We start from the raw sequence: 27,803 nt of genomic DNA, 5'->3' as shown, positions 1-27,803 counted from the left end.
TCTGAACTGTAGTGATGTTAATAGACTGATGTCTTCATGAAACTGACACAACATTAAATAAAAGGAAATGCGTGATGTGAAAACTGACTTGCGCTTGATTAATACAGCTTGAAGCTTGGTGGCAGAGGGTTTGCTTTGGATGCAGAAGTTCCAGGTTCAATTCCCAGCATCTCTAGGTGCGACTGGGAGAGACCTCTTGCCTGAAATCCTGGAGAGCTGCTGCCAGACAGTGTAGACAGTACTGAGCTAGATGGACCAATGGTCTGACTTGTATAATGCAGCTTCCTCTGTTTCTATGTTCCGAGTGTGAGACTCCCTTCTTTGGAAAGGAGCAAGCAGTTGTCATGGACAGTGCAAGCTCCTTTCTGAAAGGCCATGAGAATGGCTTTGCTGGTTCAGTCCCGTGCTCCAACTGAAGTCCGCACCCAAAACAGTAACTGAGACAGTTGCCCCCTCTGTGCTCTCAGTAGCTGGCAGCATCCGCAGCTTTCTCTCTCACTCTCTCTTTTCTTAATGCAAAATAGAATTAGGGTCCTTGTACGGAAGATCATTTTATATGTAACTGTCCAATAGCAAGCCTGTAGCTCGCCAGTTTATAGTGACCGCCTATAGACTGTTTGGGTGAACGGCATACTAGTATTCAGGAGGAAATAGGCTAAGATGATGGAGGTGCATCTAAGTGACCTGGAATGGAGGACTGAGATGAAAGCAAAATCTGATCTTGAATCTGATCTAGGTCAGCTTTTTCCGAAGCTGGAGTCAGATTTTCTTATGGAGATTTCAGCAATGTGATTCTGCCATTTGCTGTTGACACTCAGAATCACTTCCACTGTTTGGCCCCTTGGGTTAAATACAAGATCCTCTATATGCATACATGGTCCTTAAGCAAATCTATTTATACAAACAACTACCACCACTTGCTTTAGAGCAAGAGTGGGGAACTAGAAACACTTCAGATGTTGCTGGACTACAATGCCCATCATTCCTGCCCACTGGCCATACTGGCCGAGGCTGATGGGAATCCAGTGACTGGGCTACAGATTTTCCCCATCCCTCCTTTAGAGCGCAGTGACCGAGGGCTGGGATGTAATGAGACTGAGGTCCAACACAAACTTGTATGCACTTAAGCTCATTGGCTCATGTTTGACTTCGCTTTGGTGTTTTTCTTCCATGCTAGCACCCTTGGCTCCACACACACCCTTGTGTTACGTGCCTTGCAACGACAAATGTCATGTGTGAATTTGGCCATCGTGGATATTGTGGCAGCACCTTCACCAGGGGCTGCTATCATAGGAATTGCTAGTGGACATACCTGTTCATAGCTTGGCTAACTTGTGCATGTTAAAATTGAGTTTCGGCATTAAAAAGGTAAAGGGACCCCTGACCATCAGGTCCAGTCGTGTCCGACTCTGGGGTTGCGGTGCTCATCTCGCTCTATAGACCGAGGGAGCCGGCGTTTGTCCGCAGACAGCTTCCGGGTCATGTGGCCAGCATGACAAAGCCGCTTCTGGCTAACCAGAGCAGCGCACGGAAACGCCGTTTACCTTCCCGCTGGAGCGGTCCCTATTTATCTACTTGCACTTTGACATACTTTCGAACTTTTTTGTAGTTTCGGCATTAGAACTCCATAAAAAAGTGGGGAAATTTTGCAAGGCAACAAAATCTCACCACTTTTGAAGTTAGCACTTTATCAAGTTGCAGCACTGACATCGTGGGTATCCATGTTGGGGTCCCTCCCTGCATGAACCACCATAACCCCCAGATTCCCAGCTTGCTTCCTTTTTTAAAGTTAAGTTTCTAGCATTTGTAGACACTGAGGTATGAGGAAAAAAATGTGCATATACCAATCTTCATTTTTAATGAGAAATTAGCCTGCTCCCCGCTTTCAGCATTTTATTCCTTCCTCATGGACACTCCCTCCTAAATATTCCTATGGATGCCCATGTCTGTAAAGAGATTGGAACATCTATGGACAACAGTGGATGGCGAAGTAGGACATGTACAGTATAGCCGATCCCTGTGCATTCTGTATTTCAAGAGATGGGCATGTTGTGGGTGGGTGACAGCCTTATGCAGTTGTTTCACCCAAGACGACAGCCAACTCGATCATAAAGAGCTATGCAGGGAGCTGTATATGGAAACTGGCAATAAATAATTGAGGGTGAAGTCACATGACCTTCATGGCTATAGCAGGAATCCTCCCTACCTGGTATCTGGTTACACTTAAGGATCAAGTTCTAACATCCTGGCTGGTGAATTATTAAACCCCCCCCACTAGCAGCGTTTTTCTTTTCAAAGTAAGTGTGCCGTCTCTTCTGTGGTGATAGAGAGGAGGCTAAGGGGGTGTGGAACAGGATTAATACATGTTCCTGAAGACTGCAGACCTCAACATTTCCGATCCTTGGGAGGAACTCGGGTCGTTGTTAAACACTCGAGGGTATGGAGCAGTCCTACAGATCTACAATCTCTATCTACAAGGTGAGGCTTGGTTCCTTGCGTGCGTGTTCTGGAACGTAAGAACTACTATGGATTGGCTGAAGGAAATGTGAATTAGAAAGACTTTCCTTAATGAGGGGTTGCACAAGAGAGGGATAAAAAAGGAACCAAAGATCTGGCACTGGGGGGAAATAAATAGGGAAATTTGCTCGATTCTTAACATCTCTGGTCCAGATCTCAGATGGCACAAATTCAAGGGATATGGATTTTGAACCCGGAACAGGCAGTCATTAACAATCTGTGACAGCACAAACCATGTGGCGCTTGCACTGAAAGAGGCTCTTAACCTGATCAGGTTTGCGGACAAATTGATCGCTGCTTCACCCGTTATGTAGCATTAATATTCACTGCCATTATACTAGAGTTTCCAAGCAAGCATGGAGTGACTGGAGGTGGGCGCCCTTCCTAAACACTCCTGGCTGTGTCCTAGAGAGCTCTCAAGCCACAGGCCCCAACAGGACATGCCACTGCCATTCACTCTGGTGTAGTCATGACAGTCACAATTGTTGCACAATATGTAAAGTGGCTCTCTCTAAGGTGGAAGAAGCAGAATTTGATGTCCTGCTTTTTACTGTTTAACACAAGGCTCACGTGGGACTCCTTCTGTAAGGGAATTAGATCCAATTCAAGACAGACTTGGACTTTGGGCTTAAAGATGCGGCATATGAGAGAGACAGCAGCAGAGGAGATGCCAGGGTGGGCAATATCTGAAAAGAAGAAGGTTGCTATTTAGCTGTTCAATCGGCTGGCAATGGACGTAACACTTCTGTTCTTTGCATTTCAATAATCCTGGGAGGCATTTGCTATTTCTACACTATTTGGCCCAGCTGAGCTGAAACGGTTAGTTTGCAGGCAATAATCTGTTGTTTTAAGCTTAGAACAGATTTCTATCTTACTTGCCTTTCCTCTAAACGGAAAAACCTCCAATGCTGATCATGTTGGTTGGTGTCCTCTGAATTTTTCACAACTCTACAATAGCCCGTTCCAAAAAGTGGGTGTTTCCAATTTGCTGCCAAATAATAGCCCATAAAGGTTAGGGTAGCCAATGAGGTGCCTTTCTGTGTTTGCTGGACTCCAACTCCCATCAGTCCGGGCAGCATGGCCAAGGATCAAGGATGATGGGAACTGGAGTCCAGCAACATCTTGCAGGCACCACATTGGCTACCAAAAAGGTTTCCAAAGGTGATTTGAGATGCATGCTAATATGCTGTTGTACGTGTTTGTTTTTTAAATCCTTCCTTCACGTGGATGGTTAACAGAGCATCCTGGAACAGTTTAACCCAGCTCTGGAGAATCTGGTGTACCTGGGTAACAAGTATGTGCAAGCTTTCCATGGTGAGTGGCGATGTTAACTGACTGTGCAGGTGAGAGGTGAATATCCGTGTCCACCATGTTGGCCCATCGGTAGCCCTATGGAGATGTTTGACGTGCACCTGGGGCTATGACGAAACTAAGATTGTGGCTGTTGGCTTTGCCTCCTCAGCATGCCCAAGGACCACATGTAGAGAAGAACACCTGCACAAGGACACTTGTGTACAGTAGACATGAACTGCGTATGTAGTGCACATGTAACATACCAAGCACACAATTGATGCCACTGTATATAATTTCCAGTGCTCGACTCATGCTGTCCTTGAGGGTGGAGCCAGCAAGTCTAATCATAAGCCCATCCTCCCAGCTCCTATGCCAAATGGAGGGGCATCCTGTCTGAGAAGACTTTCACAGGGGTTCTGGGTGCTGCTGACAAGAATCTTCTGAAGATGGTGGAAGGAATTTGAGGAGGGGTGGACCCGGGAGGGTGGCAGCAAATGGAAGAAAGCAGAAATGGAGAGCAAAGGGAAGGAGCTGTGAAGGAGGAGCAAAAAAGATGAGGAGTTGCAGGCAGGGAGAGGAAGCCTCCTAATTCTCCTCTTTGAAATTTCTGCAGTGTTATCCAAGGCTGCTGATGTCTATTTTACAGCAATCCAAAAGATCGGGGAGCAAGCCCTACAGAGCTCTACTTCGCAAATATTGGGTAAGATTCCTGCTGCTGCACTCTTCTCTTCTGCAGGTCCAAGACCCCTTAAGTGGTGGGAGCAGGAGTTGCCCTCACATATTTTTCCTGGCAGCGTTCCTGTGTTTGTTAAGAGGGGAGGGGGTGTTATTGGGTTGTTGTTTTTATTTTGAGTATATATTTCTTGCGGTTTTATATTTTGATTTTGTTCTGTGAACCACCTGGTGACCTCCGGGTATAGGGCGGTATATAATTTCAGTTTTAAAAAAGAAATAATAAGAGCTGCAGAATGTTATCCAGTCTAGAGATGAAACTGGCCTGTTGTTTTCCTATATTTTTATAAGACGGAATGCAAGAAGAGCCCTGCTGGATCAGGCCCAATTGCCCATCTAGTCCAGCATCCTGTTCTCACGGTGGCCAACCGGATCAAGAAGGACCCAAGGGCCACATTGGCCCCCCGCCCCCCGCCCACTTGGGATTTCCAGCAACTCATATTCAAAGGCTTACTGCGTCCCACAGTGGAGGCATTAGAGGTATTGGGCAGAGTTTGGCTTCACATGTCACATTAAAACACAGCTTAAAAGAAACGATGGTTTAACAGGAGTGTGCAGTGTGCACTGAAAAATTCTCGCTCTGTTCCTGCTACTTTCATGCTGCTGGGAATCCAGCCAGAGCCTAGTTTGTTGTGTCATCTGAACCTTGGTTATCACTTGTGATTTGTTTACAGAGAAACAAACCACAAGCCTGGGTCTGGACATCACAGCAAGCCAGACTCTGGCTTGTTTCCCGATAGCAGTCCAGGACAGGAGTGGAGAAAAAACGTTTCGGTAGTTTTCACCACAAAGCTCCATGTTCATGTGGAACCATAGTTCATTTTTAACTCTTGCTTGAGGCAGAAATCAGAATAGAACTGTGTATAATAAATGCATTCTTTGAGTGAATGCTGGACTTCTGTTCTTTTTTATTTTATTTTATGGTAAACAAAAAACAAATGAAACATCAAGCTAAAAGTAATTGTAAAAACAGTAATAAGAACAAGAAAAATAACACTGCAATATAAATATAAATATAAATAATATTAATATAAATATGTTAATAATAATAATAATAATAATAATAATAATAATAATAATAATAATAATAATAGAAAGCTTAAAAAAGAATTCATAGTGCAAAATATATTCCATAGTGGAATACAAGGTTCATATTTAAACCAAACATATGAAATAATAATGAATGGGCTTATATTCAAATGGCATGTGAGAAATGCAAGATGCTTTTTTAGAGTCTTGTGTGAAAATATCCTACAGAGCAACAGAATATTTCACATTCCACTTCATTTCTTCTTCATCCGCTCACGTAGTTCAGAAATTTTTAACCTGGTTTTCAACTAGAAACTCAATTTTTAAGACAGCTAAAAAGAAAATTAGCTCCACCCTCTAAACCTTTGGTTTAACTTCAAACATAAGTAAGCCTCAACAGGAGTCAAACAGGACTTTCCCTAGATTGCATTCTGAATCGCTTCCCATAGACTTTTCATACAGGTTATCAAAGTAATTATAATAACTGAACTTTTGTTCCAAGATAACACTTTGCATAAGGTCATATATCACTGGAACTTGGATAATAGGTCATTTATTGTTTTCAATATATAGTATGTTTGATAATTTCTGTAGCGACTTTTAGAGGGCAAAGTTCCTCATCGGTCTTTATCTACCCTTTCATTCATTCTTCCTCACGTCTCCCTGTCAGAACAGGATGCTGGACTAGATGGGACTTCGGCCTGATCCAGCAGGGCTTGTCTTTCGTTCAAGAATTTCACAAGAAGACAAACAGTTCATTATGATCTCTCTCTTTTTCTTTCTTCCTCGAAGGTGAAATCTTGATACAGATGTCTGACACCCAAATTAACTTGAACCGCAAGCTGGAAGCAGTCGTGAGTATCTGGAAGGGACGTTTGTGCAATAATGGGAGGTTGTATAGGGAAATAACCAAGTCTCATGCTTGTGATTCTACCATGATGGTGGTTGGGTTTCATGTGTGTAATAGAAAGGAGAATTTATTTTCCTGTTGCTTTGCTTGCCTATTACTTACATTTTGTCCACCCACAAGGAATAACATTATGTGTGAGTCTGCACAGTACATGTTTGCAACTGCTTGCCACTGTTTTTATTTATATAGTTATGCTTAGAAAGATTTGCATATATGCTCAGTCATAAAACTCTCTAAGCAGTGCAGAACAAGTAAAAATATAGGTATCTAAAATATTTATCTATGGACTTGCTGAAATAAAGCTTTTGGCTGGTGTCTGAAACGATATTGGGTGTCTGTCTACCTAACATCAATAGGCAGTTACAGGTAGGTAGCCGTGTTGGTCTGCCATAGTCAAAACAAAATAAAATAAAAAATTCCTTCCAGTAGCACCTTAGAGACCAACTACGGTAAGTTTGTTCTTAGTTGGTCTCTAAGGTGTTACTGGAAGGAATTTTTTATTTTATTTTGTTTTATCAATAGGCAGGAATGGCCTCTGTAAAGTGGGGCACGTGGTTGTGGTCATCCTAATCTAGCTCTATATTAGAGTCTAGTCTAAATGACTGGTCACTGTTCTCCAGGGTTCAGGGATGAATGGATCTGTCAATTTCAGCTTCTCTCAATTTCCCATCCCTGCCTCCAATCTTTCTTTCAGTTCTTCACATTTCCACATCCGTTTGAGATTTTAAAAAAGTAATCATGAAAATCCACCAGCATTTTAAAGCATTTTCTTTCCTCATATCCACACCTGTATGCAATTTCTTCTCATGTCCATATTTTTGCAAAGCATTTCCCTCTAATATAATGCATTTTTGTGTGTTGTTTTTGCTAAGATATGCATTTTTAAATGCACACTTGACCCCAGTATATGCATTTTTGTACACATTTCTTGACTGGAATACTGCACTGCAAAATTTAGAGAAGTGTGAATTTTGAAGGATGGCTGTGTTTTGGTTCTTGGATTATTTCAGAAAGTGAGAATTAAGGTAGGTAGAATTGCCTTTATATTTCAACTGAATCACATTTCTTCCCAATCCCTACCTGAACCATACTCAGTCTTCTGAGCTCTGCTAATAATTATTTAGGAACATAGGGATCTGCCTATGTTCAGACTACAGGTATTTGTCCATCTAGTCCAGTGTTGTCTACTCTGACTGGCAACATTTCTCCAGGAGAGGAGGGTCTTCCCCATCACTTGTTATTTTGAAACTGGAGATGCTGGTGATCATCTGCATGCAAAGTATGTTCTCTCTACCACTGGGCTACGACTGCTTTCCCACTTAATGCCCAGTTTTTTGAGTGAGGTGAGGGATGCTGATTTGGTTCCTAACAACTTCCTCTTCTCTGAGCAGGCGCAGACCTTCCATGCAGACTTGCTGCAGCACATGGAGAAGAACACTAAGCTGGATGTGCAGTTCATCAATGTGAGTGCCTGTCTCACCCTTGTCTTCCGCTTTGAGCCATCCCTTTGGAGAGCCAGTGTGGTGTAGTGGTTGAGAGTAGTAGACTCGTAATCTGGTGAACCGGGTTCGCGTCTCCGCTCCTCCACATGCAGCTGCTGGGTGACCTTGGGCTAGTCAAACTTCTCTGAAGTCTCTCAGCCCCACTCACCTCACAGAGTGTTTGTTGTAGGGGAGGAAGGGAAAGGAGAATGTTAGCCACTTTGAGACTTCTTCGGGTAGTGATAAAGCAGGATATCAAATCCAAATTCTTCTCCTGAAAGGCCTTGGCCTTGCACACAGCACTGTAACACAGAATAGCAGAATAATGTACTGAGAGCTGCCAGGAGACCCCTATCACAGAGCTATGATTTGCAGAGTGGTTTAACAATAAATTCCTCTTCAGAGATAACTCTGGGAACTGTAGCTATGTGCGGGGAACAGGGGTCTCCTAACAGCTCTCAGCACCTTTAACAGATAACAGTCCCCAGGATTTCTTTGGGGAAAACCATGACTGTTTCAAGTGGTATCATAGCACATTAAAAGTATGGTGTGGCTGTGTACCTTGACTCAGGAGCAATGAAAAAGTGCTTTGTTGTTGTTAACGTACAGTCAAACCTTGCATCCCGAATGCCTCCATTTTGGAACGTTTCGGCTCCTGAACACTGAAAACCCGGAAGTAAATGCTCCAGTTTTCTAACATTTTTTTGGAAGCTGAACGTCCGACGCAGCTTCCGCTTGCATGCAGGAAGCTCCTGCAACCAATCGGAAGCTGCGCCTCGGTTGTCGAACATTTCGGAAGCCGAATGGGCTTCCAGAACGGATTACGTTTGACAACCGAGGTTGGACTGTATTCAAATTTATTTCAGCAAACTATTGTGCAGGGATTGGGTGTTGGTTCCCACCCACCCTTTTTCTTAGCCAGGAGTTCAGGCTTTTGTCTTTATATGTATATATTTTAAAAATCTTTTCAATGTGCCTGCTCATAGGATAGCCGGCAGCGATATGAGAAGGAACACAGACGCAGAACTGCCAACATAGATAAATGCATTTCGGATCTGTGGAGAATGGAGAGAACGCGAGACAAGAATGTCTGGGAGATGAAGGTGTGGAACAATATGGAGGCTGCTTTAAGATGGATGGCCCCTTGGCACTGCCCAGTCGTTGCTCTTCAGCTGAAAGCTAGGAGTGGAATTACGACTGGCTTTCCAGACTATTGGGGGGGGGCATGCCTTGTGCTTTTAAAGTGCATGCACCCCACTATAGTCTGTCCGAACCAGTGGGTGAGATATAACTGCTTCGGGTGCTGCCGTTTGAAGCTCAGCACTCGTGGTGTAGTGGTTAGGGTGTTGGACTGTGGCCTGGGAGACCAGGGTTCAAATCCCCTCTCAGTCATGAAGCTCACTTGGGTGTCCATGGGCCAGTCACTGCCTATCAACACAACCTACCTCTCAGAGTTGTTGTGAGGACAATTTTGGAAAGTGGGAGAGACATGTACACCACTTTGAGATCCTTGGAGGGAAGGCGGGGAAGCAAAGCATAAATAAATGAATGAATGAAGCAAATTGCCTCTGGGTGTGGGGGCAAGGAGATGATGAGTTAGTGCCTGTGGGGCCCTGGCCTGCTTGACTCACCAGTTCACCCACCCAGCAGCTGCCACCTGCTCACCCAGCTTCTGTGGGGCTCCCCATAGCACTTTCCCGCCATTCCTATACCTCACTCTGAGGAAGGGGGTACCTCTTCAGAACAAGGAATTCTGGGTGAGGTGTCCTGAGAGAGTGCTGCGCTGCTACTGCCGTAAAAATTTTAAATTACTAGTTGCACAACAAAAAAATTAAAAGAGAATTTCTAAGGGCTGCAGCGAAGCAGCAGGTGTGAGCACACGCCTGGGCCCCAGAGGGCTTACTCTGAAGGCTGACCTCGATGCTTTCTCCCCTCACTCCAGGAGAACATGATGCGCTTGCACACCGAGATGCAAGAATTTGTCACCGAGAGCCAGAAGGCTGCTGAGCTGGAGGAGAAACGCCGCTACCGCTTCCTAGCTGAGAAGCACCAGCTACTCTCCAATAACTTCCTGCAGTTCTACACCAGGGTAAGACGTATGTAATATGAGGGAGGTCTGTAGGGAAAGGGCACCTCAGCATACCCCGATTTGGTGGTGGAGGAGATGGTTTAATTTGGCATTAAAGGAGAAACAGGGAACTCGTGACCCTCCCCAGATGTTGTTGGACTACAGCTCCCATCATCCTTGATCCTTGGCCATTCTGGCTGGGGCCGATGGGAATTGCAGTGGAACAACAGCCAGAAGGCTGCAGGTTCCTCATTTGTTGCATTAAAGGGAGTCTGGTGAGAAGCCTTCTCTTGGAGGGAACCAAGTGGCTTTTACTATAGCAAGAGACCCCAGTGCTTACCGTGAATAGCCACAAATCACCCAGTTAATCATAGAATCATAGAATATTAGAATGTGACAGTGCTTGAGGAACTCTGAGAACTATGACTTCTGTATTTAAAAGATACCAAGTTTCTAGCCCTCATGGAAGCAGCTAAGACATGGGAAATATATAGCTAATATTATTTGCTTGCTTAAAGCTCAGAAACTGGGGAAGGTAGGGAATCCACCGCCAGATGATGAAACTTTAATAACCAAACACTGCATATTGAACAAACAAGCGCCCAGTTTGCATAACTATATATTCCAAATGCATTGTTTGGTTTTGTGTCTGAATCTCTTAAATATAGTGCCAAGTGGCCATTTTTACAACTTTACTTGGCAGGCAGAAATATGTGGGACCTGTCCCGTTATAAAAAGATTGGTGGTAGTGGTGATTTCTCCTTGCTGCATTCTTTCGGACTGCTGTTTTGAATAAGTTGTGGGTCGCACTTCCCGCTTGCCCCTTTGTCATTTTACTCCCCAGACTCTGTTATTGTCTTCTTTCCTCCTGCGAAGGCCTGTGCCATCATTCACAGCAAGGCACCGCTGTGGAAGGAACAGCTGGAAGCCACCCGCAATCCTGCCCCAACCTCGCTCAGCAGCACAATGCTCAGCCCAGGTCATGCATCTGGCTCTCTGGCTCCTGCTCCTTCCCATCTTGAGATGGTAAGAAGATGAAAGGAACCTTGGGCGGGAAAGGTTTATGAAACGAGGTACACCTGGGATGGAATCACCTAAGTCAGTCATTGGGGTGCTGTGTGCAGTTCTGGCTGGACAGTCTCAAGGAGGATATCCCAGAACAGGGGCAGAAAAAGGGCAACCAACTTCCTTACTATGAAAGAAGAAGAAGAAGAGTTTGAATTTGATATCCCACCTTATCATTACCCTAAGGAGTCTCAAAGCGGCCAACAACCCTCCTTTCCCTTCCTCCCCCACAACAAATACTCTGTGAGGTGAGTGGGGCTGAGATACTTCAGAGAAGTGTGACTAGCCCAAGGTCACCCAGCAGCTGCATGTGGAGGGGCGGGGAATCAAAATCATGATTGGGGAACCTCAGGCCTGTGGGCCAAATGTGGCTCCATTCGGTCCTTGAAACTATTCCCAAGCCACACACCCTCCCTAGCCATACCCATCACTGGCCTTGTTTCACATCCACCTTGAGTATTTTTGCCTGGCTGGAATGTGTCCTTGAACTTTATGACTGCCTCTTGCTTTGCCTAGAAGGGGGATAAAGAAGCAGGTGGGCGGATGCGTGTAGAAACTGTATAAAGGTGAAATGTACATTCATTGCTCCATCAACTCTTGCCTCTGTCCCATCCACTGCTGGCATATGACTCAAGGTGGTTGCCCAGAAGATAATGCCTACCTCAGACTAAAAAAACGTTCCCCATCTATTGGGGTTTTTGGTTTGGTTTGGTTTTTTAAAAATATATATATGATGTAGGCCCATATTCCCTTCTCAAAGAATCCCAGGAACTGTTAAGAGCAGGCATGACCAAACTTGGCCCTCCAGGTGTTTTGGGACTACAAATCCTATCATCCCTAGCTAACAGGACCAGTGGGAATTGTAGTCCCAAAACATCTGGAGGGCCAAGTTTGGCCATGCCTGGTTAAGAGGGATTGTAACTGTGTGGGGCACAGTTCCCAGGATCCCCTTTTCCTCTTTTTTTGGTGCAGGGAGTGCTTTAAAAGGTATGGTGCATATGTAGCCTAAAAGGGAACGTAATACAAAGTTAATAACATTAGGCACAGTGTGGAGAAAATTGGTAGTTTTTATTTTCCCCTTTCATAAAGTATGAATTCCCAGTCAGCCACCCAGTTAAGTTGATTGGCAGTTCAGGATTTCTAGTGGTTGTGAACTGGGCGACTGGCCCAGAGTGTGTCACAGGAGATGACAATATGCCTTAAGGATTGCTTCCAAGGATCTTCTCCCCTGGGATCATTTTCACAAAGTGCCTGCTCTTTCTCTCATTTCCTTGTTTGCATCCGCAGAGGCCTCTGGGTGATTTCAGTTCGGTGATAGCAGGGCGAAGCGCCAGTCCCTTCCCACAGGAGACGGCGGAAATGTTGCCTGCCTCTCAGCCGGAAACAAGGAGGAGAACCCTGCAAAGAACTCCCTCTATCGGTAAGATATTTCAGGGGAGGGGGAAAATTATGGGTTCAAGAGGAGTCAGGGAGTCCCATCTGATGGTGGACGAAGACTCTCCATTAAGAAACATTTCCCCAAGATGCCTTGGGATTCCTGATACATGGGTCGGTGTGATGTGTTTAGGTTCATTGGAGAAAGTGGTGAAGCATAGGACCTGAATGCTTAAGAACCATTGTAGTGTCAAAATTAAGAGTGTTGGACTAAGACTGGTGAAACACATGTTCAAATCCCCAGTCAGCCACCATTAAGGTGACCTTGGGCCAGTCCTTATCTCTCAAACTAACCTACCAACTAACAACCAGTGTGGTTGTGAGAATGCAGTGCTTGGAGGAGGAGAGAATCCAGTGTGGTGTGGTGGTTAAGAGCGGTAGACTCGTAATCTGGGGAACCAGGTTCACGTCTCCACTCCTCCACATGCAGCTGCTGGGTGACCTTGGGCTAGTCACACTTCTTTGAAGTCTCTCAGCCCCACTCACCTCACAGAGTGTTTGTTGTGGGGGAGGAAGGGAAAGGAGAATGTTAGCCGCTTTGAGACTCCTTTGGGTAGTGAAAAGCGGGATATCAAATCCAAACTCTTCTTCTTCTTCTATGCCACAATGATCTCTATGGAGCAAATGTGGCATTACATATATGAGAGACAAATACAACAATTTATCTAATCCATAGACCAGGGATGAGGAACTTGGGGTCCTCTAGATGTTGTTGGACTCCAGCCCCCATCAGCCCCAGCCATCATGGCCAATGGCTACGGATAACTGCATTTGTTGTCCAGCAACATCTGGAAGGCCACAGGTTCTCCACCCCTGCCAAAGACAAGGTCCAGTGTTGTTTTGGTTTTTTTTTTACAAGTGTCATTTGACCTTGTTGTTGTTGTTCAGTCGTTCAGTCGTGTCCGACTCTTCGTGACCCCATGGACCAGAGTACGCCAGGCACGCCTATCCTTCACTGCCTCTCGCAGTTTGGCCAAACTCATGTTAGTAGCTTCAAGAACACTGTCCAACCATCTCATCCTCTGTCGTCCCCTTCTCCTTGTGCCCTCCATCTTTCCCAACATCAGGGTCTTTTCTAGGGATTCTTCTCTTCTCATGAGGTGGCCAAAGTACTGGAGCCTCAACTTCAGGATCTGTCCTTCTAGTGAGTACTCAGGGCTGATTTCTTTGAGAATGGATAGGTTTGATCTTCTTGCAGTCCACGGGACTCTCAAGAGTCTCCTCCAGCACCATAATTCAAAAGCATCAATTCTACGGCGATCAGCCTTCTTTATGGTCCAGCTCTCACTTCCGTACATTACTACTGGGAAAACCATAGCTTTAACTATACGGACCTTTGTCGGCAAGGTGATGTCTTTGCTTTTTAAGATGCTGTCTAGGTTTGTCATTGCTTTTCTCCCAAGAAGCAGGCGTCTTCTGATTTCGTGACTGCTGTCACCATCTGCAGTGATCATGGAACCCAAGAAAGTGAAATCTCTCACTGCCTCCATTTCTTCCCCTTCTATTTGCCAGGAGGTGATGGGACCAGTGGCCATGATCTTAGTTTTTTTGATGTTGAGCTTCAGACCATATTTTGCGCTCTCTTCTTTCACCCTCATTAAAAGGTTCTTCAATTCTTCCTCACTTTCTGCCATCAAGGTAGTATCATCAGCATATCTGAGGTTGTTGATATTTTTTCCGGCAATCTTAATTCCGGTTGGGGATTCATCCAGTCCAGCCTTTCGCATGATGTATTCTGCATATAAGTTAAATAAGCAGGGAGACAATATACAGCCTTGTCGTACTCCTTTCCCAATTTTGAACCAATCAGTTGTTCCATATCCAGTTCTAACTGTAGCTTCTTGTCCCACATAGAGATTTCTCAGGAGGCAAATGAGGTGATCCGGCACTCCCATTTCTTTAAGAACTTGCCATAGTTTGCTGTGGTCGACACAGTCAAATGCTTTTGCATAATCAATGAAGCAGAAGTAGATGTTTTTCTGGAACTCTCTGGCTTTCTCCATAATCCAGCGCATGTTTGCAATTTGGTCTCTGGTTCCTCTGCCCCTTCGAAATCCAGCTTGCACTTCTGGGAGTTCTCGGTCCACATACTGCTTAAGCCTGCCTTGTAGAATTTTAAGCATAACCTTGCTAGCGTGTGAAATGAGTGCAATTGTGCGGTAGTTGGAGCATTCTTTGGCACTGCCCTTCTTTGTCATTTGACCTATTTATGGATAAATTCACGTGAACTATATAGCCCACTTTTCTAGCAAAGCTGGGATCCTCCAAGAGATCTTGTTGTTGTTGTTGTTCAGTCGTTCAGTCGTGTCCGACTCTTCGTGACCCCATGGACCAGAGTACGCCAGGCACGCCTATCCTTCACTGCCTCTCGCAGTTTGGCCAAACTCATGTTAGTAGCTTCAAGAACACTGTCCAACCATCTCATCCTCTGTCGTCCCCTTCTCCTTGTGCCCTCCATCTTTCCCAACATCAGGGTCTTTTCTAGCCCCTTCATGGATCACTGCCTTGTCGTGGCGAAGGGGCTTGAATTACTCAGGCAAGCTATGGACAGGTCAAGATGGACAGGTCATAGCGGAGAGTTTGGACCAAACGTGATCCACCTGGAGAAGGAACTGGCAAGCCGCTCCAGTATCCCTGCCAAGAAAACTCCAAGAGATCTAGCCTCTCGTAATTTCTTGCAGGCTCTGTTTCCACCGGCCAACGTTCTCGTTCCAGCTCCTTTGGGGAGCAGGCAGCAGGAAGAGCAGAAGCTGGGGGCAAAGAGGGGAGCAGCAACAGCGCACTGAGAGTCCAAGCTATAGCACCCCACTCTGCTGGTTCCAACCGGACCCTTTTGCAGTTCAGCGTTGGAGATATGGTCACCGTGCTGATACCAGAAGCACAAAATGGCTGGCTGTATGGCAAGCTGGAAGGTACATCCACGTAAGTCTGCTCAGACATGGATCTGTGAGAGTACAGTAATAGGTTGAGGAGGTTCTTGGCTTTTAGGGGTTCGGGCTACATATTGAAATTTGTATCGTGCTTCTGAATTTATGCACACCACTCATGCTTTTCTTTGACTTGGAGCTTGTCTAGGGGGATCAGTTCAGTTTGGGGCTATTGCACTTTACAGCCTCTGGACGCAGGTGGCGCTATGGTCTAAACCACTGAGCCTCTTGGGCTTGCCGATTGCAAGGTCGGCAGTTCAAATCCCCACTAAGCTCCCGTTGTTCTGTCCCAGCTCCTGCCAACCTAGCAGCTCAAAGGCACACCAGTGCATGTAGATAAATAGGTGCTGCTGTGGCGGGAAGGTAAACAGCGTTTCCATGCGCTCTGGCTTCTGTCACAGTGTTCCATTGCACCAGAAGCAATTTAGTCATGCTGGGCACATGATCCGGAAAGCTGTCTGTGGACAAATGCCGGCTCCCTCGGCCTGAAAGCGAGATGAGCACCACAACCCCATAGTCGCTTTTGACTGGACTTAACCATCCAGGAGTCCTTTACCTTTTTACAGCCTCTGGAGCAATTGTAGGGAACCTTTTTGGCCTGGTGTGTGAGATCTTTATCTCCCCCCATACTAGTTTTTTCAAGGATTGGCTGTGTGAGCAGCCAATCAGCCACATCTCTATCTGACCCACATCTGAAGTCAGTGTGGGGCAGGTGGGTTTGGTTTGGGGGGAAATGGCCTTGCAGGGGAGGCCTGGCATGCCAAATTTCACCCACGGGGCAGAGGTTCATCATCCCTGGTTTACAAGAAGGGTGGGGAATCTGTGACTCTTCTGAAGTTGTTGGATTCCAACTCCCATCAGCCCCAGCCAGCATGACCCAATGGTCAGGGATCATAGAATCATAGAATCATAGAGTTGGAAGAGACCACAAGGGCCATCCAGTCCAACCCCCTGCCAAGCAGGAAACACCATCAAAGCATTCCTGACAGATGGCTGTCAAGCCTCCGCTTAAACACCTCCAAAGAAGGAGACTCCACCACACTCCCTGGCAGCAAATTCCACTGTCGGACAGCTCTTACTGTCAGGAAGTTCTTCCTAATGTTTAGGTGGAATCTTCTTTGATGATGATGGGTCTGGTAGTACAACAACATGTGGAGGGCCACAGATTCCCCATTCCTGCTTTATAGGATAGTCCTAGAGAGCCCCGTGTGGGAAAAAGAGAGTCAATGACAGTTTCCCATTGTAAATTTACCTTTATACTTCCCCTTTGCTGCCTGGGAACGTATTTATAAGAGCAAGTAAATGTGGAGGAATTGTAGTGATTTCTCCAGGTCCAGGTTTCTGAGTCCTAAAAACAAAACAAAACAAAACAAAACAAAACAAAACAAAACAAAACAAAACAAAACAAAACAAAACAAAACAAAACAAAACATCTAAACTTAGTGCAAGAGATGCAGGTTTTTTGATCCTCACAGCATTTCATCAGGTCAGTCTCATTAAATGCAGAATGAGAGCAGGGCTCCTAGACCTGTAATTAATAGCTGTATCTTCTGTATCCCTTATATCAGGCATCCCCAAACTTGGCCCTCCAGATGTTTTGGGACTACAATTCCCACCATCCCTGACCACTGGTCCTGTTAGCTAGGGGTGATGGGAGTTGTAGTCCCAAAACAGCTGGAGGGCCAAGTTTGGAGATGCCTGCCTTATATTATAGGGAACCTGATGAGCTAACATCCCATAATAAAAGGCGTGGCGATAATGGACATGAACGGTGACTGTTGTCATGTGCTTTTGGTTTCAGGAGCGGCTGGTTTCCTGAAGCTTTTGTGAAGCCACTGCAGGAGGCGAGAGACCCCGAGGAGACCACCCCCAGGTGAAGTGAACTTGAGTTGCATCCATGGTGATATTCATACGTGCTGTTCTTTGCTCCTGGGCAAAGCCTTGTTGAATGTGCCCCCATAAATTAACTCATGGATTAAAATAAGTTTAAAAAGAAGCAAATATATACATCTAGCATCAAAAGTAAAACAGGTCAGCAAAAGTTGAAAAGACTGGGGAAATGAAGGGAATGCTGGTACCGGTAGATGAAGCAAAAAAAAAATGGGCAAAAAATGGGCAAAAAAAAATGAAAGGCACAAATACAGGATGGGTGACACCTGGCTTGAGAGCAGTACATGTGAAAAGGATCTAGGAGTCTTGGTAGACCATAAACTTGACATGAGTCAACAGTGTGATGCAGCAGCTAAAAAAGCCAATGCAATTCTGGGCTGCATCAATAGGAGTATAGCATCCAGATTGAGGGAAGTAATAGTACCACTATATTCTGCTCTGGTCAGACCTCACCTGGAATACTGTGTCCAGTTCTGGGCACCAAAGTTCAAGAAGGACACTGACAAGCTGGAACGTGTCCAGAAGAGGGCAACCAAAATGGTCAAAGGCCTGGAAACGATGCCTTATGAGGAACGGCTTAGGGAGCTGGGTATGTTTAGCCTGGAGAAGAGAAGGTTAAGGGGTGATCTGATAGCCATGTTCAAATATATAAAAGGATGTCATATAGAGGAGGGTGAAAGGTTGTTTTCTGCTGCTCCAGAGAAGTGGACCCAGAGCAATGGATTCAAAATACAAGAAAGAAGATTCCACCTAAACATTAGGAAGAACTTCCTGACAGTGAGAGCTGTTCGGCAGTGGAATTTGCTGCCAAGGAGTGTGGTGGAGTCTCCTTCTTTGGAGGTCTTTAAGCGGAGGCTTGACAGCCATCTGTCTGGAATGCTTTGATGGTGTTTCCTGCTTGGCAGGGGGTTGGACTGGATGGCCCTTGTGGTCTCTTCCAACTCTATGATTCTATGATTCTATGAAATGGGAAATAAAAGTTTTTGCTTAGCCCTGGAAAGATGTCAGTGGTTGCCCAGCAAGCCTTTCTGGGAAGAACATTGCAAAACTACTGAAAAGGCTGCCTCCCTGGTGCTAGTTAGGCATGTCATTTATTTATTTGGAGAATTCCTGTGGAATTCTTGGGGGGGGGGAATCATTTGTATGTTCATTAGCCTCTGGCGAGAATTTCAACGTAAATGCTGGTATATGTGGAGACAGGCGGTCCTTCAGGTACTCAGGCTCCAACCAGTCAAGGCCAAATAGATAAATAAATGCGCCCCCTGCACCCCAGCAGCTTTTGCCAGCCTTTCTTTCCCCTCCACTTTCTCAGAATGTTTCCTCTGCGGAGCAGTCGCAGCGTAGACGAGCTCCTGGATCGGCCCAGCACCCCATCGGCCAGCAATTACTGGCACAACCCCAGCAGACCTCAGTCTCCAGGTCCTTCTCCTGCTCTGTTGGGGGCAGGCAGCCGCCGGAGCAGCTCAGCCAGCGCCGCAGCCACCTCAGACTCCAAGGTAAGTGCTTCTGCCATTTTGGGGTGTTTGGGAAATCTGTTGGGGGGGGGGGCTACAGGAACAGAGCAGTAGATTGGGATGAATTAATGATGCACAGCAGGGTTGAGGAACTTGTGGCCCTCCAGAGGTTGTTGGGCTCCCACTCCAGCCGGCCCTGGCCAGCATGCCCAATGGTCAGGGATGGTGGAAGGTGGAGTCCATTAACATATGGGATGGGGGTGGGGTGGGGTGCAGGTTCCCCACCCCTGGTGCTTTCTGACAGTTGGCTCAGATTCGATTCACAAGTTACGCAGGCGATGCACCAGCTGCCAACAAATGGCTGGTCTGCCATTCAGCTCCAGATCTGTATGCAAGGTCTAATCAGGTGGCTGCTATGGCCTTGTTCTGCTTTTGCTTATACTGACGCTATGATTTGGAGTGGAGCCCAGTGGATGTCCCCCCCCCATATGTCATGAATCTGCCACCTCCTGCGATGCGGCAGGTGGGGGATCACAGGCCCAGGGGCCACATGCAGCCTCCCTGGGACTGTTCCCAGGCCACAACCCCCCTCCTCTGACACATCTCCTCTGCCCACCCCTCTTGACAAAGTCTGAATGGAGAGGACAGAGGCAAGTGTGTGTGTGTGTGTGTGTGTGTGTGTGTAAACAAGCCAACTGTACAAAGATAAAATTTATATTGCTCGGCCCACTTTGGACTCTCACCGGCATGTGGCCCCTGAAAGGTTCCCCCAGATAGGAATGTGGCCCTTGGTCTGAACTTTCCCCACCCCTGTCCTATGGGCATAGCCACTTGCAGCTACCTCCCCTAAATCAAGTAAATAAATAAACATACTTAACTAACCAATTGTGTCGTAGACAACTTTGTTCTGCCCACCCCCCAACTTTAAGCCTTCCCCAACTAAAATAAATCCTGGCTACACCCATGCCCTGTGCCCCATGACGTGGAGTGTTCCCCTTTCTCCTCCCTTCAGCAGCAAGCAGAGGCCCAGTTTCCCAGGCTGCATTGCGTTCTGAAGTTGTCTTCCTGCCACTGGGTAGAGCGGATGCGGTTCTCTCACATGAGTGACAGACTGCTTAGTTTCTCCTGTTGTGTGGGGGAGCTTTTGCTGCCACCCTTCCCTCTCGCGCAGATAACAGGTTAACAGGGCAGCTGGCAGGAGCTCCCTCTGACTAGCCAATATCAGCAGCAGGGTCTGCAAAACGAACTGCAGGCAGAGCCACTGGAAATTTGCTGATGAGAAGGACATGCATGACACCTAATGAGAAGATAAACTAACCAGATGACAAGTTCTGAAAACAAGAAGGGAGTAGGATGAGGATAGCTACCCTAAAAGCGCACTTTTACACGAGCCCTTTTCTTGCAACAACAAGTACCATTAGTACTTCTTCACCCTGAAGATTAGGACCAAACTAGACTGAGGGCAGATCCACACATCATACATTTGAAGCACACTCAATGTGCATTTACTTCCCACAAAAAATCCTAGGAACCGTAATTTCCACCCTATGGAGCTAGAATTCCCAGCACCTTAACCAACCAGTTTCCAGGATTCTTTGGGGGAAGCATGTGCCTTAGATGTGCTTTAAATGTATAGTGTGGATCTGCCTGCAGCGTAATATGAGTGAATGGATGTAAATGCTTTTAAAAAGGTAACCAGTGGCCCAAGCAGCTTTGGGGCCACAAAGGGTATGGAGGGAGAGTTTATCCCTTCTCCTGTTCCTAATGAAAATCATCTCCCCTGAAGCTGCTATTTGCTTCAGACAGGAAGCAATGGAGGCTTCCCTTCTGATGCAAGCAGGACATGATTTCATTTGTGGAATTAACATGGCATTTAGTTTGGGTAAGGAAATCCCCTGCAATTCTCTGTTAGACGTCTAAGATAGACATCTCAGTACTTCTGCAATTCCTCCTGTTACATCTGCTTATTGTCCTTATTCAGGACAGTCCTTCTCTGAGCTGTTCTTCTCTTTCAGTTTACAGTAGCCACCCACAACCTCAAAGGATAGAATCCCATGCCACCCTCATCCATAGTCACCTTGGTCCCTTGCTTTGCTACCCAGACAGCGGGAGCATCTCAGTCCCTTCTCTTTCGCTCCCCAGGGTCCCTTCAGTTCACTCCTCTTCTCCATGACATCTCAGCCTGATTTCTGGTGGCTCCGGGGCAGCAGCTCTTTCTGCTAACAGTAGGACGCTGAGTGTTGAATGTGGGCTTGGGTGGGGCCACCTGGTCAACTGATGGAGAAGCCTTCCTTTTCTCTCTTCCTCCACTGAGTACTATGGAGCATCTCTTCCAAAGGGCCTGTCCTGGAAGCAAAAGGGTGCTTGTGTTGTGGTCTGGCGGATTCTCAACTTCTAGGAATGGAAAACACAAGGGGGTTGGGGTTGGGGGTTGCTGCTTGCTGTGGATTGAGAGTTTGGCCATGTTCACACGAATAGTTACTTCAATTTAACAAATGCACTTTATGAAATAAAAGATGTCATTTACACTCCCATGTTCATACTGTTACAAAAGTTGGACGCCACTGGAGCGGTTGACATGAGGAAAGTACATTGGCTCCCAGTGTGTTTCCAAGCACAATTCAAAGTGTTGGTGCTGACCTTTAAAGCCCTAAATGGCCTCAGCCCAGTATACCTCAAGGAGCATCTCCACCCCCATCGTTCAGCCTGGACACTGAGGTCCAGCTCTGAGGGCCTTTTGGCAGTTCCCTCACTGTCAGAAGTGAGTTTACAAGGAACCAGGCAGAGGGCCTTCTCAGTAGTGGCACCGACCCTGTGGAACACCCTCTCATCAGATGTCAAGGAAACAAACAACTATCTGACTTTTAGAAGACATCTGAAGGCAGCCCTGTTTAGGGAAGTTTTTAATGTTTGATTTTTAATATTCTGATGGGAGCCAACAACAGTGGCTGGGGAAACCCAGCTAGATGGACGGGGTATAAATAAATTATTAATTAATTAATTAATTAATTAATTAACTCCCTGATTAAAGAAGATTAATAACTTATCCTGCACTGTTAAAAGACAAAGACCTGATCTTCCTCTCCTTGGCTGCCAAAGCAGCTTTCAGCAATATTTATTTATTTAATGCTGCTATGACAGGGAGTGCCCAGATGAAACTGGGACCATTTTTATTTTTTTTAAATTGAGAATGACCAGAAAACACAATAATGATTGATTACGGATCTAAAGCTCAGTGGAGTTTGAATGCATAGGGGTTCATCCAATGCTGCCCTTCTGCACCCTGAAAATCTACTCCAGAGAGTTGAGGAAATTTGGGAGGGCGCATGAAAAGGAGGAAGAGGAAGTCCACAAATGTTGGACATCTTACGCAGCAGATCTCGGAAGCACTTCTGCCTTGGAGAGCTGTTGCCAGGTAAAATACACTTACGTTGGGCTACAGTGATAAAAGAATCCAGCCAGTTTGGCATTTGTGGGCCAACTTGTCATTGAGACAACAATATTGCATTGGTTGTGGAATTATACTGGAACATCCACACATCATTCCAGTTGCTCTGTGATTCTTCCCCAGTGTTATTGTATTATGGCCATCTGGAGGGGCACTATAGCATGACAAAAGCAGGGCAAAAAGTCAACAACCTTGGAATGTAAAAAGTTACAGAATTTCAGCAGAAAAGTTACAGGACATGCACTGATTGGAAAGGAAGCCGTATGTTTGCCTGGAAACTTCTGCAGGCATAATCAGTATTGGAAATGGAGTCATGTACAACTGTCCTGATCACGAATGCATGATATATTGTATATATGACAGGCAATAGGTATTACAAATACGTAAACAATATATGCGTAACAGAGGAACATATGCCAATGGAAACCAGTCCAACCTCTGGAATAACCACGCCTGGAGGGCCTAATGCTGTTTCTTTCTGTTCGTGTGAACACAGCCTTGGGTGTGTTGCTGAAGTGTTTAGACATCTAGAGAGCCTGAAGAGGCACGAAAGCATTCCCAGGTCAAAATCTCCCTTGTGTGGAAGACCTGGATTTCGTAAGCTTACCATGTGTAGGAGGGATTTTGACATGACTTCCCTTTTCAGACAAGTTTTCTGTTAGGGCTGCCGTCTGTGCAAGGAAGAAATCCTGGAGAACAAAGCAGCAACAATAAGCAACACTGGATTTGCAGCAGAGGTCCCTTTTGCTCGGATTGGAGGAGGCCATTCTGTGATGAATGAGTCCTGTCATCCGTGTTTCAGTAGGCAGATCTTTCTTGAGCAGGAGTAGCTAACTTGTGACCCTCTAGACATTGCTGAACTGTATATCCCACCATTCCCAGACTGCATGGCCAATGGCCAGGGTGATGGGAGCTGGAGTCTAACAATATCTGGAGGTCCAAAGGTTAGCCACCCCTGTTCTACAGGCTTCTTCCTATTCCCCCGGGGGACCTAACCTCCAGTATAGGAATATATGCAAATTGAGCAAGCAAACACACACCCTCAGTAAATTTCATTGCGACAACTGAACAGTAACTTTTTTTTTTTTAAAGCAAAACTATAAACTGTGAACAACCAGGTTTGATATTGAGTGGAATGGATCAGCAAATGTAAATTGGGGGTTGCTTTTTGGGGGGAGGGGGGTTGAATGTGCATTGGTTGCACTTCTGACCTGCTGCGAACCATTAGTGCAGACACCACTTGAACCTGTGTGTTTCGCATGTCCCTTCCTTTCTCATTTTGTCTCCGTTGAATATTCATATGGTATTGTTTCTCTCAGCCTTTGCCTTTCTTCTTTTCTTTTCTTCTTTATTGCAGAAGCCAGCAGGGAGGGAACATCATCCAGAACTGTTTCCCAGGTAAATGTTTGTGTCCTTTTTCTCCTGGACAATATACTCCCTGCATATGTCAAGGCCATTTCTTTTAAGAGATGCTTTTAACTATATTTCTTCGGACTATGTGATGATGCCACATCTCACTCACTCATCGGGGCAAGTAGTCATTTTCAGCTTGAGGTCCACATGCCTTTCTGGGGGCCACATGTTAATGGTGGGTGTGGCCAGTAGACTAGTTTCTACACAAACAACACATACACACCCACACACCCCTCTAGCCTCCATCCAGGCAAGTGAGTGGCATTATCAGAGCTTAAGAACACATCCCAGCCATGCAAAACACAGCCAAAAAGGGCAAGGGCTGTGGTCTGGGGAGAAGAGGTGCAGTTTGGGAAGGGATATGGCCTGGGGAGTCTCAAGGGCCAAACGGAAAGACCTAGAGGGCCACATTCAGTCCTTGGGCCTGAGGTTCCCCACCCCTATTACACACATTCAAAGAGAATTATTTTGTCCTCTTAAAGTTACATACCCTCCAACATTTCTCCAATGAAAATAGGGACATCCTAAGGAAAAGTGGGACATTCCAGGATCAAATTGGAAACTGGGGTGGCTTCTGTAAATCAGGGACGCCCCCAGAAAATAGGGACACTTGTAGGGTCTGGAGTTACAATACCCAACACCTCCTAATGCAGGAGGTGTCAAATACAAAAAGGGACAGTCCAGTTGACCTAATTAAATGGTGATGTTTGATGATTTATAATGTATATCATGAAAAAATGGACCTCATTCAGATATTCATAGATTAATAGACTGAGATAAAGGAGCCTTTTGGCTGCCCAGGGAGCAGACCCTTCGAGCCAACCCTGATCAAAACAGGAATTACCGGTATCTAGTTACAGGTAGGTAGCTGTGTTGGTCTGCCATAGTCAAAACAAAATAAAATAAAAAATTCCTTCCAGTAGCACCTTAGAGACCAACTAAGTTTGTTCTTGGTATGAGCTTTCGTGTGTATGCACACTTCTTCAGATACTCAGATAAGTATCTAGTTCACCATATTTCCCCGTTTCATCTGAACTGGAAAACTACAGTCACCAGCTTTGGAACAAGCTAGGATATTAAAGCACGGTGGTTTGATACCCTGAATTGTTCCAAAACTGTCTGGTAACAACAGTTTCCCTGTTTGGCTAAAACGGAAGCTAAGGTTAATGAGAGACTCCCTGGCCTGCTCATGGCTTGTGTAAAGGAGCTTGTTCACATCTAACTTATTAAGCCCAGAATATGATGGTGATGATTTGTATACCACCCTCCATCCGTAGATATCAGGGCGGCTCACAACATAAAATTACAATATAAGAAACACAAAGCACATAATGAAAATAAGAAGAGAGACAACCCAACAATTCTCCCTCTCATAACACATTTAAAAGGGCATCGGATGTCAATCAGGCAAATGCCTGGTTGAAGAGGAACGTTTTTGCTTGGCACCTAAAGGTGTATAATAAAGGCGCCAGCCAAACCTCCCTGGGGAGAGCATTCCACAAATGGGGAGCCACAGCAGAAAAGGCCCGTTCTCGTGTTGCCACCCTCTGGACTTCTCATGGAGGACCCTCAGACGATGATTTCAGGGTCCGGGTAGGTTCATATGGAGAGGGGCGGTCCTTGAGGTATTGTGGTCCTGAGTGCCCATTGAAACTAGGACACTCTGTGGAAGACCATATCTGGTAATATCTGACCATATCTATTAACCTAGTAATTCATCTGACACCAGGCACTTTTCTGAGGACCACGGATTGTATCCAGTGTGTTGGTAGCCTTTATGTTGTAATGGAGTTGTGTGGCTGGCTTGAATGCGTTTCCAAAAATTTAATCTCCACTTTTCTTTTCCCTCTTCCTAGAGGTACCAATCCTTTCGCTACAGTCAAATTGCGCCCAACGGTGACCAACGACCGATCGGCACCTGTCATCCGGTGAACGCCAGCTACGGTTTTGGGAGGGTGGGTGGCTTGCACAGAAAGTTGTCCTGGGCAACCCTTCTCATTCCTGAGCTCAGGCTGTCATTATCTTGGAGAAGCTATTTCTCCCAAAGTGGCTAGCCTGAGCGGAGGGCACTTCCTAGCCTCCTTTTCCATGTCTGCTCATGTTGTAGTGGTCAATAGGTCCCAAGGTCATTTTGTTTTGTTCTTTTAAGGCTTCCCACCCCACCCCCCATCTGTGCAAAAGGTGCGTTTCTTTCCCATTTGTAGCGTTCATTTTGCCAGGTTGTGCTCTGCGCTACAATTTCCCTGCAAACTTTGTGCAAGCGGGTGAGGATGACCATAAACAGGCTGTCTGGAAGTGACTTTGGACCGGGCAGAGAAACAACTGCTTCAGACTGAAGATCGAGAGACATTACAGCAGAGAGCAGTCATCTGATGTAGGACATAAATAGGGCACTCTAGGAAGGGCCCCTCAGAACGAGTCTGTGGAAAAGCCTTCAGAAGTCTTCTGTTGGATACTTGGTTGATTTCATGCCCACACGGACAGCTCAAGAGATACCAGTCAACATGATATAATCCAAGCCAGTCATGTCTGCTGTACAAAACATCTTGTTGTAAAACCATTGAGGGGCACCATTAATGTTCAATGGTCAGCCAGTAAATCTACGTGGAAGTCGGTCTTGAGAGACTGCCATGTAAACTTCCTTGCTCAGGTAACTTGCAGAATTGTCTGCTCCTCACCACTGGTAGATTTAAAGGCATCCTTGTTTGAAGATGCCTGGATTTCCTCTCCCACACCCATTCATCACAGACCACCGTGCTACCAGCTTTGATAAGCACAACAGGGAATAGTTCTAAAATTGCTGAGGAGATCTAGCTGTCTTGCATTATTTCACACACACCCCAATATGTTTCTGTAAGTAGCACTAACAGAAATGTTTTTTTTTGGGGGGGGTGTTGGAGAAAGAAAAACAGAAAGAATAAAGTAAAAAATAAACATCTCCTTTGGGTTGTGAAGTTCATATTTCAGGCATGCCTTTTGATAGGGGATGGGAGACACACTTCATGGAAAGCAAAAGGTAAGAGCAAGTTGCGGTTGTTGGAGACCTTTCCCTTTCACCTTCGCTACATCACTTTGCATAGTGGTATTATCTCAAGGCAAATGCATCAGTGTTTACAGAACTAGGAGGTTAGGAGGAAATGCAGGATTGCCCTCTTCCTCCCATGCAAGTTGATTTGCCAGTTCTTGATTTCCCTTGCCTCTTGTCTCCTAAATAAGGTGCAATGGGATGGTGGTTTTGAAGAGGGTGAAACGTCCGTGCCCAGCTGCTTCCTCCATCTCACACTTCACTCTGACCCGCCCCTGCCAACCCACAGTACAGTACAGTCACATCTTGCGTGAAATTAACTTGCACAATTTCAAACTTGCGAGGTTGAAATTGCTCAAATTAAGAGTCAGAGTTCAGGAAAGCTTGGGAAAAACATGTAAGTTTTATTGTTTTATACTATACTACTACAAAAAATAAAATATACATTCGCATACATTTTCCAATTTTGGCTAACATAGCCATGACTTCCCTACAAAGCTTCTTGAAGTCCTATTAGCGCATTCAACTGCAAATTGTCTTTCAAATAGTTCGTAAACTTAAACCAGTCTTTGATGAATTTCTGGTCCCGCTGTTCCTGGATTCTTCCCGTCATTTTGTCCAGTTCTGCATATTCCATCAATTTCACTGTCCAATCTTCTTTCGTCGGTATTTCTTCTTGTTTCCACCTTTGTGCTAGCAAAATCCTAGCTGCAGTCACTGCGTATTGGAAAAGTTTAATGTCCTGTTTTTCAATGTCTGTACCTATAATACCTAGTAAAAAGGCTTCAGGTTTCTTAACAGAAGGGAAAAACATGTAAGTTTTAAAGTAAGGTTACCAGATTTTTTTTCAATGAATCCGGGGACACTTTTCAACTTCCTTCTAAATAGATGGATTTTGTCAGGGGACTGATTTGTAAATCCGGGGACTGTCCCCGGGAAACGGGGATGTCTGGTAACCTTATTTTAAATGGCAATTTGAACGTCGCCACTGCCACTGACTCACAAATTACCTGAGGGAGGCCACTGAGAGGGTGGGTGTGCTTTCACCAAGGAGGCCTGCTTTTGCGTTGTCACCAAGAGACAATCTGCTGGCCGTGGAAACATCATCAGGGTAATC

The 27,803-nt window shown here is 45.7% G+C and overlaps 1 protein-coding gene across 1 annotated transcript; it reads left to right on the top strand.

Annotated features, from left to right (window-relative positions):
- Positions 1 to 2,390: 2,390 nt before the first annotated feature.
- Positions 2,391 to 26,530, top strand: BAIAP2L2 (BAR/IMD domain containing adaptor protein 2 like 2). Its single transcript, XM_033163174.1, has 14 exons — positions 2,391 to 2,478; positions 3,756 to 3,831; positions 4,424 to 4,510; positions 6,364 to 6,425; positions 7,873 to 7,944; positions 8,949 to 9,065; positions 9,905 to 10,051; positions 10,907 to 11,056; positions 12,377 to 12,515; positions 15,211 to 15,451; positions 17,258 to 17,329; positions 18,659 to 18,842; positions 23,606 to 23,646; positions 25,518 to 26,530. The coding sequence occupies exons 1-14, from the start codon at positions 2,440 to 2,442 to the stop codon at positions 25,591 to 25,593; spliced, it is 1,503 nt and encodes a 500-aa protein (XP_033019065.1). The 5' UTR covers positions 2,391 to 2,439; the 3' UTR covers positions 25,594 to 26,530.
- Positions 26,531 to 27,803: the final 1,273 nt, after the last annotated feature.

Source organism: Lacerta agilis, chromosome 10 (assembly GCF_009819535.1).
Source record: "Lacerta agilis isolate rLacAgi1 chromosome 10, rLacAgi1.pri, whole genome shotgun sequence".
NCBI classification, from domain to species: Eukaryota; Metazoa; Chordata; class Lepidosauria; order Squamata; family Lacertidae; genus Lacerta; species Lacerta agilis.
This window is presented reverse-complemented; position numbering and strand designations above follow the sequence as displayed.

Coding starts and splice junctions, on each gene's coding strand:
- BAIAP2L2 (XM_033163174.1), top strand. CDS start 2,440: ATGGAGCAGTCCTACAGATCTACAATCTCTATCTACAAG. Junction 11,057..12,376: donor CTCCTTCCCATCTTGAGATG/GTAAGAAGATGA, acceptor CCTTGTTTGCAT/CCGCAGAGGCCTCTGGGTGA. Junction 17,330..18,658: donor CCCGAGGAGACCACCCCCAG/GTGAAGTGAACT, acceptor CCACTTTCTCAG/AATGTTTCCTCTGCGGAGCA.